The sequence below is a fragment of the Eleginops maclovinus genome, chromosome 17, assembly GCF_036324505.1.
Source record: "Eleginops maclovinus isolate JMC-PN-2008 ecotype Puerto Natales chromosome 17, JC_Emac_rtc_rv5, whole genome shotgun sequence".
NCBI lineage: Eukaryota > Metazoa > Chordata > Actinopteri > Perciformes > Eleginopidae > Eleginops > Eleginops maclovinus.
Window position 1 is genome coordinate 16,766,787 of NC_086365.1, and position 12,677 is coordinate 16,779,463.

At 42.8% G+C, this 12,677-nt stretch overlaps 3 protein-coding genes and 1 pseudogene across 3 annotated transcripts; 1 reads left to right on the top strand and 3 right to left on the bottom strand.

The window, feature by feature from the left end:
* The first annotated feature begins 463 nt into the window (after positions 1 to 463).
* Positions 464 to 5,154, top strand: LOC134879308 (histone H3-like). The gene is made up of 2 exons (XM_063905758.1): positions 464 to 808; positions 4,520 to 5,154. The coding sequence occupies exons 1-2, from the start codon at positions 480 to 482 to the stop codon at positions 4,839 to 4,841; spliced, it is 651 nt and encodes a 216-aa protein (XP_063761828.1). The 5' UTR covers positions 464 to 479; the 3' UTR covers positions 4,842 to 5,154.
* LOC134879301 (histone H2A-like) lies at positions 1,170 to 2,156 on the bottom strand. Its single transcript, XM_063905751.1, has one exon. The coding sequence runs from the start codon at positions 2,146 to 2,148 to the stop codon at positions 1,765 to 1,767; it is 384 nt and encodes a 127-aa protein (XP_063761821.1). The 5' UTR covers positions 2,149 to 2,156; the 3' UTR covers positions 1,170 to 1,764.
* An 842-nt stretch (positions 5,155 to 5,996) lies between the features above and the next one.
* On the bottom strand, positions 5,997 to 6,491 carry LOC134879298 (histone H3). Its single transcript, XM_063905749.1, has one exon. The coding sequence runs from the start codon at positions 6,473 to 6,475 to the stop codon at positions 6,065 to 6,067; it is 411 nt and encodes a 136-aa protein (XP_063761819.1). The 5' UTR covers positions 6,476 to 6,491; the 3' UTR covers positions 5,997 to 6,064.
* Positions 6,492 to 7,478: 987 nt separating this feature from the next.
* LOC134879302 (histone H2A-like) lies at positions 7,479 to 7,878 on the bottom strand (annotated as a pseudogene).
* Between the last annotated feature and the right edge of the window lie 4,799 nt (positions 7,879 to 12,677).

A 12,677-nucleotide genomic window follows, 5' to 3' on the forward strand; every position in this document is an offset into this window, starting at 1 on the left:
AAAAACAAGTAAATGGATGGAGAAATAATAGAGGTCAAATAAACCCTCACATGTCTTCACCACACAACAGCAGCTGTGAGAGAAACTGTGATCCAGATCATTGCTTTGCTTTCTGTAATTTATGTAGAGCTGACTCCATTCAAAGCTCAGATTAAGCATACTTTATTTCCCTCAGATAAAGAAACTGTTTTGTTGTATATGTATAAATTGTAAAAGTATATAAAGCAGAATTATGTCATAATTTATTTGGCTGGACTTGTGTTTTAGACAGAATGTGTTTCCAAACGGTTTTATAAGCTCCTTAAAACCAAATGAGCGCGAAATTTGAATTTCTACATACCAACCAATAGTTAAGCTGCAGTGTCACGTGCACACATCTGACCAATCAGCGTCGTTGCTGTTCCAGCTCTCGCTATATAAGCAGCTCTGTCGCAGAGAGAGCGTTACTACTTTTCCACAGAGAAGCAGACTTCGCTAAGATGGCAAGAACCAAGCAGACCGCCCGTAAATCCACCGGAGGAAAGGCTCCCAGGAAGCAGCTGGCCACCAAGGCTGCCCGTAAGAGCGCCCCGGCCACCGGCGGCGTGAAGAAGCCTCACCGTTACAGGCCCGGTACCGTGGCTCTGAGGGAGATCCGTCGCTACCAGAAGTCCACCGAGCTGCTGATCCGCAAGCTGCCCTTCCAGCGCCTGGTGAGGGAGATCGCTCAGGACTTCAAGACCGACCTGCGCTTCCAGAGCTCCGCCGTCATGGCTCTGCAGGAGTCCAGCGAGGCCTACCTGGTCGGCCTGTTCGAGGACACCAACCTGTGCGCCATCCACGCCAAGAGGGTCACCATCATGCCCAAAGACATCCAGCTGGCCCGCCGGATCCGCGGAGAGAGGGCTTAGACACACCTCACACCACAGCCCCCCCCAAACACAACGGCTCTTTTAAGAGCCCCCTAAACCCACTTAAAGAGAAACCGGTCCTGAAATACATCAATACACATCCTTGATAAATAATGGCGTGCGCCATTATTATGGCATAATGGTCCATGCATCCCCTGTGGTCACACACAACATATGACCTCTTGGAATATCGTGCCATGTTATTTTACCACTAGTCACTTTATTTAATGATGGCACAAAGAAAAAACACGTCCCTAACCCAAAACGTGTACCTGCATGTAGTATTGAGTGTTTATTAGATCAAATAGTATTAAATGTGTAACCTTACATTGTTATGGTATATTCACTTCAGCATCATTTGGTTTTATAAATGTTTCTGACTTCATCTGCACTACAGTTCTATCATAACCTGCACTGTTTTACTCTTAAAACCTCCGGTTTCATGTTCTTAGTCTTATAACCGTTCTGATCAGAACATATTGAACATGCATCGCCTCTGTTGCTGAACACTGACCCCTGGTGGTGAACAGCTGGAAGCGTTACAATCCACAACGTTTGTTGGCACCATCTACATATTGTGTTCACGCTAGAATGTATACCTTGTTAGGCAGTGCATCACCTGGAGCCGATATGTTGCAGCATTTTCAAGTAAATGCAGATATTTCAGAGTGAACACAATATGGACATGGTGCCAACAAACGTTGAGGACTAACGCTGTGATCAGAGAGCGACAGCTGTAGGAACAACACTTCCTCATTAATAATGTGGTGATAAACCTAAAGTGAGGACAGTAGAAAGGAGAGTTCTCTTTTAGAGGGAGGTGGGTGGCTCTTAAAAGAGCCTTTGGGTGTTTGATGAAGCGGGTTGAGGGTGCTCACTTCTTGGGGGCCTTCTCGGTCTTCTTGGGCAGCAGCACAGCCTGGATGTTGGGCAGCACGCCTCCCTGAGCGATGGTCACTCCTCCCAGCAGCTTGTTGAGCTCCTCGTCGTTGCGGACGGCGAGCTGCAGGTGGCGGGGGATGATCCTGGTCTTCTTGTTGTCCCTGGCGGCGTTTCCAGCCAGCTCCAGGATCTCAGCGGTCAGGTACTCCAGCACAGCGGCCAGGTACACCGGGGCTCCGGCACCGACACGCTGGGCGTAGTTACCCTTCCTCAGATGCCTGTGCACACGGCCGACGGGGAACTGTAGCCCGGCACGGGAGGAGCGGGTCTTGGCCTTCGCCCTGGTCTTACCTCCGGTCTTACCTCTTCCTGACATTTTTTAAGTATTTCTGTTTCAGTTACCAGAAGAGAATACCGGAACGTCACCAAAGCGGGGCTTATATATTTCCCAGCCGCTTTCTGATTGGCTATAATTGAGCGGATCTTCGATCGACCAATCAGAAAAGAGTCAAGTTCCTGATTTTACTCAAAGACTTCCGTTGAATGGTGTCACTTCAAAATAACATGTGCAATACTAAATCAAGAAAGAATCCGAATACCACAGGGGGAATTATATTGTGTGATTGAATGATTTCACCCTATTGAAAATGTTTATTTTTTCAATTGTGTATATGGAGGACACGTTCCCTAATAATCTTGGGGTGGTAGGGAAGTATGAACATAAAAAGTAACCGGGAGAAAAAAAGAAAGAGGAAACTGATTCAGAAAATCAGTTTATATTGTTTAGTAACTCAAAACTAAACGGGCTCACCAGACTCTCTGACAGCCAAGCAGCTCACAGGAGGAGGACGTTTCTGTTTGATCCAACTACTAAATACTTTTAATGATGTCTTGAATAGTCAATGGAGGGAAATAATAGGGAAAGACTAACAGATATAATAGATCAAATAAAAGATAAAGAGCAAACATGTGCAATAAAAGGTCACCTTATGTGGGACAATTTATCAATTTTAAGAGAAATTATAAATAAACCAAAAGAGGGAAACGTTTTTTATTATTGGACTTGATCAACGAAAAATAATCCACAGCGTTACCATGGTTTCCTGATATTTTCAGAAACTACGGAGCGGGCCGAGGGTCACAGAACGCACACGCGTTTAACTGACAGCCCTATTCAAAAGTAAAGATCACAGAGGCCTGGGAGTAATAGATCTGGACATTAAACTCAAAATTTCTTTTGTAAAAAATATATCAGCTGCAATATAAAGGAAAGCATCTTGGGTTGAGGATGGAAAACAAGAGGGGCCAATCGACAAATGGGCCCTGTTACAAATGAGTTCATGCTGACTTCATAACTGAATTTGCGCATTTACAGACAGACTGGATCGGACTATCTAATAGAGTGATCTTTAAAATGGTAAATGATTTTAAATATGGTGGTTCTATAACATACGAAAACAAAACATCTGATGAAGGCAGTGAAGTCCTGAAATGAGTCAAATGTAAGCGGCTCTCAGAGGGCATGAGAGATGTGGGGTGGCTAATCTCAGTCAACAGACTTGTGGTCAGAGCCGTGGTCTCATGGAGCTGTATGTTAAAACCAAAACATGTCCGATGGTTAACTGTGAGGAGGACGAGACTTTACAGCACCTCCTCATGGACTGCTGCAGAGCCGAGGAGGTCTGGTCCTCCTGCGAGGCATCGGCTTGGATTTGAAAATCAAATTTAATTCAATTATGTATTGCATTCTGGAGGAAAAGATGGACATAAAAACAGGGAGCCTTTTCGGCTTGTCATTTGGATCACGTGTATGCAGATCTGGAAAACAAGATGCAAGATGATATTCAACCAGACAATAATAAACAGTGACACCATCGTGAAACAAATACTAACCGAACTAAGAAGAAGAAGATCCCTGGACAGATCCCAGACTCAGCCATGGGGCATTTTGAGTCTGTGACCGATCCACTCACTGGAATATAAACGCTCTCCTCTGTTTAGGTTATTTATATATGTATGCATGTGTTTTGTGTGTTATCAATGTAATGTTTGTGTATAACAATTGTATCCCTCCAATCATGTAAAATAAAGTGTATTAAAAAACAAACAATGGGGGAGTTTGTCTTTTACGACCCAATCTTTGCTAATATACAATGAGTGGAAGTGTTTGAATATGTCAATTATGTATAGTTAAAACTATTTAAATCAAGTTTTCTAAAAAAAATTCAAAAGCAAAGGAGCTGCACTGAGGTTAGGGATAAGTCTTTATGGAAGAAAGGAGAGCGAGACATGGCCCTTACTATAAATCAGTGCACGCTGATTTCATAACTGAGAATACACCTTTGAAAATGGATTGTATCGGACTTCCAAATAAAAGTATGTTTAAGGATTGGTAATAAATCATGATAAATTATGTAAATTAATTTATAAACCATAACTCATGGTTTGGTCTTTTAATGTCTTATCCTAAATTCACAATAACCTATACTTCCTAGCTCGCTAAAATGACTGCAAACAAAGTGACCTTCACAAAAGGAAAACTGAATTGGTGTATCAGTGACCAATGTGTGATTTTACTTTGACTTAAAAAAACATCATAACCGGAAGTGCCTAGTATTAACAACTCTAGCTTCAAACAGAACAAAAAGGAGGGGCTAAAATTAGGACACCTGGCTTCAACCACGTCCGCATGTGGACTTTAAATAACCACCATCTCAATGGGTTGATCATTCAGAATTTTAACAAAGCTCTGAAATCATGTCTGGAAGAGGAAAAGGAGGAAAGGGGCTCGGTAAAGGAGGCGCTAAGCGTCACCGGAAGGTGCTCCGTGATAACATCCAGGGCATCACCAAGCCCGCCATCCGCCGCCTGGCTCGGCGCGGTGGAGTGAAGCGTATCTCCGGTCTGATCTACGAGGAGACCCGCGGTGTGCTGAAGGTGTTCCTGGAGAACGTGATCCGTGACGCCGTCACCTACACCGAGCACGCCAAGAGGAAGACTGTGACCGCCATGGATGTGGTGTACGCTCTGAAGAGGCAGGGCCGCACCCTGTACGGCTTCGGAGGATAGACTGACCCGCTGACCCGAACACACAACGGCTCTTTTAAGAGCCACCCAACTCACTAACAGAGCACTTATCCTGAATCATTGTACCGTCATCATTAATATGAAAGGCATCGTGCCTAGTAAGCGGCATGTACTGCAATGTACCGTAGCACAACATCTGAGGGACTCATGAGCCCCCCTCACTGGAGTCCTCACATTTGGCTCACTTTACACCTACTACACACATTCACATGTAAATGCCAGTCAAACGTAAATGGATGTTGGTTCATAGTTTGTGCTTCATATGTGAGTTGTGAACATAACATTTCGAAGTATAAAGTCCTTGGGTTTCTTTGACACAATGCAGCATGTTGTCTACTTGAATACGATATATACTCACGTTGTACTTCTCTGGCTCTGTAGCTGGTGACACGTTTCCTGGACACTTATTTAGGATGGTTTTCAATCATTACAAACTAATCAAATAGCCCTGACTTACATACAGGATGATAAACTAAATATTACAATATGCAGATTCAAATTAACAATGTAAACCATAACAAACTGGGTGTGAATTTATGGCCATGAAGAGACCCTGTGATAACCGATGGGTGGAAGAAATCATGTTGTTAGGCACCGTAATAGTATCGTTAAGCAGTGCATCACCTGGTTCACAAAGGCACCATATTTATTATCACATGAATGAATACTGTATATAACCTTCTCCAGCTGGTGCCGGCATGTTGCAGCATTTTCAAGTAAATGCAGATATTTCAGTTCAGCTGTTCTCTACCAGGGGTCAGTGTTCAGGAACAATCAGAGCTCAACAGAGTGGCGATCAGCATGTTCAATACATGCTGATCAGAACGGTCATAAGACAAAGAATATGAAACTGGAGGTATTGAAGTAAAACAGTGTAGATTAAGTCAGAAACCTTTATAAACCAAACGATGCTGAAGTGAATATGCTATAACAATGTAAGGTTACACATGTTGGGTTATGCAAGTATGTTTTGTTTTATCATTAAATAAACATAGTGACTAGTGGTAAAATAATATGGAGCAATATTATAAGAGTTCATATGTGTGTGATCACAGGGGATGCATGGAATATTATGCCATAAGAATGGCGCACGCTATTATTTATCACGGATGTGTATTGCTGCATTTCAGGACCGGTTTCTCTTTAAGTGGGTTTAGGGGGCTCTTAAAAGAGCCGTTGTGTTTGGGAAGTGGCGTGAGGTGTGTCTAAGCCCTCTCTCCGCGGATCCGGCGGGCCAGCTGGATGTCTTTGGGCATGATGGTGACCCTCTTGGCGTGGATGGCGCACAGGTTGGTGTCCTCGAACAGGCCGACCAGGTAGGCCTCGCTGGACTCCTGCAGAGCCATGACGGCAGAGCTCTGGAAGCGCAGGTCGGTCTTGAAGTCCTGAGCGATCTCCCTCACCAGGCGCTGGAAGGGCAGCTTGCGGATCAGCAGCTCGGTGGACTTCTGGTAGCGACGGATCTCCCTCAGAGCCACGGTACCGGGCCTGTAACGGTGAGGCTTCTTCACGCCGCCGGTGGCCGGGGCGCTCTTACGGGCAGCCTTGGTGGCCAGCTGCTTCCTGGGAGCCTTTCCTCCGGTGGATTTACGGGCGGTCTGCTTGGTTCTTGCCATCTTAGCGAAGTCTGCTTCTCTGTGGAAAAGTAGTAACGCTCTCTCTGCGACAGAGCTGCTTATATAGCCAGAGCTGGAGCAGCAACGACGCTGATTGGTCAGATGTGTGCACGTGACACTGCAGCTTAACTATTGGTTGGTATGTAGAAAATTCAAATTTCGCGCTCATTTAGATTTAAAAAAAAGATATGTTTGACCCATACTTTGTCTATTATACAAAATAATAATAGTGCATAATTCAACTTTTATTCATTTATTAATATTTTGTCGGATATTCCTACATTCCATTTCTAATTATTTTTAAACACACTCTGAAATGTGTCTAGCCACTGTGCATGTTTATGTATGGATGTGTTTTGCAAGCATTTTTTGTGTAACCAGAGTTTATATCTATATTACTACTTAATATAGTTTATTATAAACCATTGAAACGATGGTTTATTTTAAATCATGATCAAATATCAAATCCACAAAATGCCATGTTTCAAATGACTGCAGAAATACACCTGGAATACAAAACACCAATAAATGCTTTTCATTTATTTTTACGAGACGTTTTTAGTTGAAAGTGGAGTAATATTTATAATGTATTATAAAAATAGAAGCAATAACACAACTTGACTAAGTTGTTTGATCCAAGACATTTGCTGTGTAAAATGTGTTGGTTTGTAAGCAGGTTGAGATTCTGATGAGACATGAGGTAGTGCTGTTTGGATAGTCATGTTGACAGGATATTTGTGCAACACATTTCAGAGAGCTCTCACTGTTAGAGGTATAGTATCTATAAACTATGTCTGAAGTAGATAAACTCTCTTGCATTATAGGATAAATGGACTGAATATTTATTGTGACATTACATGTTTGAATACGTTGTTGCTCTGGTTAGCATGTTCTCAAAGTTGTTCTTTACTAGGGAATGTAACAGAGCAGTTAAACAGAAAGGAGAGTTCTCTTTTAGAGGGAGGTGGGTGGCTCTTAAAAGAGCCTTTGTGTGTTTGTTGAAGCGGGTTCAGGGTGTTCACTTCTTGGGGGCCTTCTCGGTCTTCTTGGGCAGCAGCACAGCCTGGATGTTGGGCAGCACGCCTCCCTGAGCGATGGTCACTCCTCCCAGCAGCTTGTTGAGCTCCTCGTCGTTGCGGACGGCGAGCTGCAGGTGGCGGGGGATGATCCTGGTCTTCTTGTTGTCCCGGGCAGGCGTTTCCAGCCAGCTCCAGGATCTCAGCGGTCAGGTACTCCAGCACAGCGGCCAGGTACACCGGGGCTCCGGCACCGACACGCTGGGCGTAGTTACCCTTCCTCAGATGCCTGTGCACACGACCGACGGGGAACTGGAGCCCGGCACGGGAGGAGCGGGTCTTGGCCTTCGCTCTGGCCTTTCCTCCGGTCTTGCCTCTTCCTGACATGTTTAGTTTAGGTTTTCAGTAAACAATGTCATTCGAGGCGCTGGAGGCAGCTTATATACCGAGCAGCTGGCCGCTGATTGGTTATTGAGAGCGGTAAGCTCATCGACCAATCAGAGAAGGGTTAGTCACTTGACTGTGTAAAGTACAAAAAGACCTCACAGTTTATTAAATCATCAAATAACATACAATATGAAATACATATATACTAAAACAATTACGAGTGTATTATTACAGAAATATTATAACAGAAAGAACACTTTGAAGATACAAGTGAAGCACACTCAGGATCATTTGGCAGGCTGATGTAACAGAAAAACAATTTGATATGATTAAAGTATTTCCTTTGACGGCTTTGGTTTTAACCAGCTTCTTCACAGGAGCGGCAGGAAAGCTGTGCCACTTTGTGTTTTCTCTTCAGCAGAAACTGTATAAAATACACATTTAGAGAAAGAGTGACATTAAAACACTTTATCGCATTGATAGCAAATTAGTTTATCTTTATGTATAGGTCAAATAAAGCTTTGAATAGTTCGGATTTTTCATTAGGAAGCCTTTAAACCTTCTAAAACTACTGCCGTGAGTGGTAGCGATCGACGACTTTTCTCTGTAATTTATCTCTTAAAGGATTTAAAATACCTTATAATCCCTCTAAAACTAGTCATATAGTGAAATGAGATGTTGGATTACAGACTCAATGTGAAAAAAGCCTGAATTTGTAAACTCCTTTTTGTTTAACAGAGGTTATTCTGGTGTCTGCAAACACACTCACATCAGGACAGGCCACTGGCTGTGTTCTAAATACAAGGTTTCAAGGTGTTATTGGTCATATGCACAGCATATACAACGTATATGTTGGCAATGAAAATCTTATATCCCATGCTCCTCCAACAACTCAACATACATGGTGCAAATATGATAATAAAATAGTGCAAAAAGAGAGAAGAATATTTACAGTAACAACAATAAAGATGTGAGGATGTGAAATATATACATATGTGGAATACATTGAGAGTGTTTAAATACTTTACACTGTTGAATGAGGAGGTATGGACAGCTGCATATATTACGTATAACAGATGTATATGGCAGATATGTATAATATATAGATATGTGTACTATAAACAGATGTGTATAATATATATATATATGTATGTGTGTACTATAAACAGATGAGATAGACATTCACAGAGCTCAGGAGTTCAGCAGTCTTATAGCCTGTGGTATAAAACTGTCTCTGAGTCTGGTGGTCTTGGTCCGGATGCTGCGGTACCGTCTGCCAGACAGCAGCAGACAGAACAGATTGTTGCTGGGGTGATGGGGGTCTTGGATATGACCCTGGTGTGATAATTCCATGTCAGGTCCTCACTGATGTTTACCCCGAGGAACCTGAAGCTGCTGACTCTCTCCACAGGAGTCCCGTCGATGGTGATGGGTGTGTGTGCCTCTCTCTGCCTCTTCCTGTAGTCCACAATCAGCTCCTTTGTTTTGCTGACGTTGAGATGGAGATTGTTGTCCTGGCACCAAGATGTCAGGGCTCTGACCTCCTCTCTGTACGCCGTCTCGTCGCCGTCTGTGATCAGGCCGATGACGGTCGTGTCGTCAGCAAACTTGATGATGGTGTTGGAGCTGTGTGTGGCCACGCAGTCGTGCGTGAACAGGGAGTAGAGGAGAGGGCTGAGCACACAACCCTGAGGGGCTCCGGTGTTGAGGGTCAAGGTGGAGGATGTGATGTTCCCCATCCGCACTGCCTGGGATCTGCCCATCAGGAAGATCAGGATCCAGTCACAGAGGGCGCTGTTGAGCCCAAGGTCCCTGAGCTTAATGATGAGCTTGGAGGGCACAATGGTGTTGAATGCTGAACTGTAGTCAATGAACAGCATTCTCACAGAAGTGTTCCTCTGGTCCAGGTGGGAGAGGGCAGTGTGGAGGGTGAGGGAGATGACATCATCCATGGACCTGTTTGCTCTGTAGGCAAACTGCAGGGGGTCCAGTGAGTCAGGGAGGGAGGAGGTGATAAAAGTTTGACTAACCGCTCAAAGCACTTCATGATGATGGAGGTGAGTGCAACTGGGCGGTAGTCATTGAGGCAGATTGGTTTTGTCTTTTTGGGGACAGGGACAATGATGGACTCTTTAAAACATGAGTCACATACTGTCTCCAACATACAGTCTTTGTTACTCAACAGGGAGAGACCTTAATTTAGCTCAGATTGTCTAATGTATATTAGAACACAACCTTATTCATACAGTATGACTATTAACATCTATAATTACAATCTGAAATGTGTTAGACACAAAGGCTCCCACACAGATTCTTACTCCCTCTGGTTGCAACACTCCCACTAACTGTCATCATCAGACATGTATTACATCTTTATTGATTATAGAAAAATCTGAATAATGAATAACACCAAACTTCTGTTGAATCTCAGTTTCACCCCAAATGGATTATTAGAAACACGAATAATGATCCGAATATCAAACAATAAAATAATTATTTATTGTTTATACTTTTGCAAACCAAAGGGAATATAAACCCAAAAGGGGTGTGCCACACTCTGTTTAATAAGTTGTTTTTTTAACACACATTTTTCTTTAAATAAGATGATCTCTTAAGCTTCATCATTTTAGCTTCATTTTCATTCCTCAAAAGGGAAGGTGTTGGAAACATATTCAGATGAAAGGAATAAACATTGGATATTTGAATAAAGAAAAATAGTAAATCTAACACTCAAATGTTTGAAGATATATCAGGGGCGTTTTATGTGGATCTATTGAATGTGACACAAAATAAAGAAAACACACCTAATAAATGTAAATAGACAACATACATTTGGATCATACTACATTTTTTAATGTATTTTATATCAATGGTTTAATTTTATTTGTAAAATAAAGGGTTTTTTTTGTAAGGTGAGAAGTTCATTCCTCCGGGAGGGACTCGGAGTAGAACCGCTGCTCCTTCGCGCTGAAAGGAGCCAGTTGAGGTGGTTCGGGCACCTAGTGAGGATGCCACCTGGGCGCCTCCCTAGGGAGGTGTTCCAGGCACGTCCAGCTGGGAAGAGACAGAGGGGTAGACCTAGGACCAGGTGGAGGGGTTATATCTCTTCGCTGGCCTGGGAGCGCCTTGGAATCCCCCAGTCTGAGCTGGTTGATGTGGCCAGGGAAAGGAAAGTTTGGGGCTCTCTGCTGGAGCTGTTACCTCCGAGACCCTGACAGAAAAGTGGGAGAAGATGGATGGATGGATGGATGGATGGATGGAGGGATGGAGGGATGGATGGATGGATGGATGGATGGATGGATGGATGGATGGATGGATGGATGGATGGATGGATGGATGGATGGATGGATGGATGGATGGATGGATGGATGGATGGATGGATGGATGGATGGATGGATGGATGGATGGATGGATGGATGGATGGATGGATGGATGGATGGATGGATGGATGGATGGATGGATGGATGGATGGATGGATGGATGGATGGATGGATGGATGGATGGATGGATGGATGGATGGATGGATGGATGGATGGATGGATGGATGGATGGAATAAAGGTTTTTCCAACAACTTCTTATGTTTCTCCTCTTCTTACTCTTATTCAAATACCTGAGAGGTAGCACTCCTGAACGCTCACAATAAGAGTCAGATGATCTCCACATAGAGAATATCACAAAGTAGAAAAACAAATGTGTTTTGATAAAAATAACTAATTCCAGACATGCATAATTAATTAGAATGGCTCTTTGTATATCAACTACCCCCAAAAGAGGGGCGACTACATGTATATAAAACAAGGTATGCATCAGTACTACCACACTATTTATTATGCCAGAAAATGACATGGTATTTTACATGCAGTATAAATATATACCAGGATGTTGTACGGCATCTGGCTGTATTGTGTAGTAACCTTTTTGGGGATTGTCTGTCCCTCCATTCTTTCCCTGTATAAATTTGAGAAAGAAGGTCAAACTTCCAGTTGCAGTGGTCTTTCTACATTTCAATACTACATACAGTAGGAACTGTCATAGGAAGAGACCTGAATCTAAAAGGTATGCCCAGATTGGGAACATGGGGGAAAAGCAACATTGATTTAAAGAGAGCCATCTCTGAACTAATGTAAGTAGATACTGTGGGCGCTGCACAGTAGCTGCCCACTGCTCCCAGTACTAGGATGGGTTAAATGCAGAGGACAAATTTCACTGTGTGTGCTCTGCTGTGTGCATGTATGTGACAATAAAGAGGGTTTCATCCTCCGATTCTATCTACCTATCTGGAGGCTAAACCCCAGAAAAAATATGATATGTTATGGCTCAAAATGGATGTTGCGACATCCATAATTGAAACTTAATGGGCACAAGGAATAATCAGATCACATCAAATATCTAAGAATGTAGGACAAAGTATAGCATACTGTTAGGATTGAAGGATTAATTGGTGTTTTTATGTCATTTTTATCTTTTAGAAGCTTCATAACATGTCAATAAGTTGTTTTCATTGCACCAGGTACAACTAAGACAACAAACTAAGTTACCATTTCACTAGAAGTGTTAAGAGCAGAGTAAATCATGTATGGGAAAGGACCAGTGGGAGCAAAGACTCGCTTGGAAAAGGCTGTCTGTTGCAAGACCCAAATCACCCAATGACTGATGTGTTCGTCCAAGTTGATGCATCATAAGGCACTTTTAATTATTAGCAACAACACAAAATACATATATATACATATATATATATATATATATATATATATATATATATATATATATATATATATATTTATATACAGAAATTAAG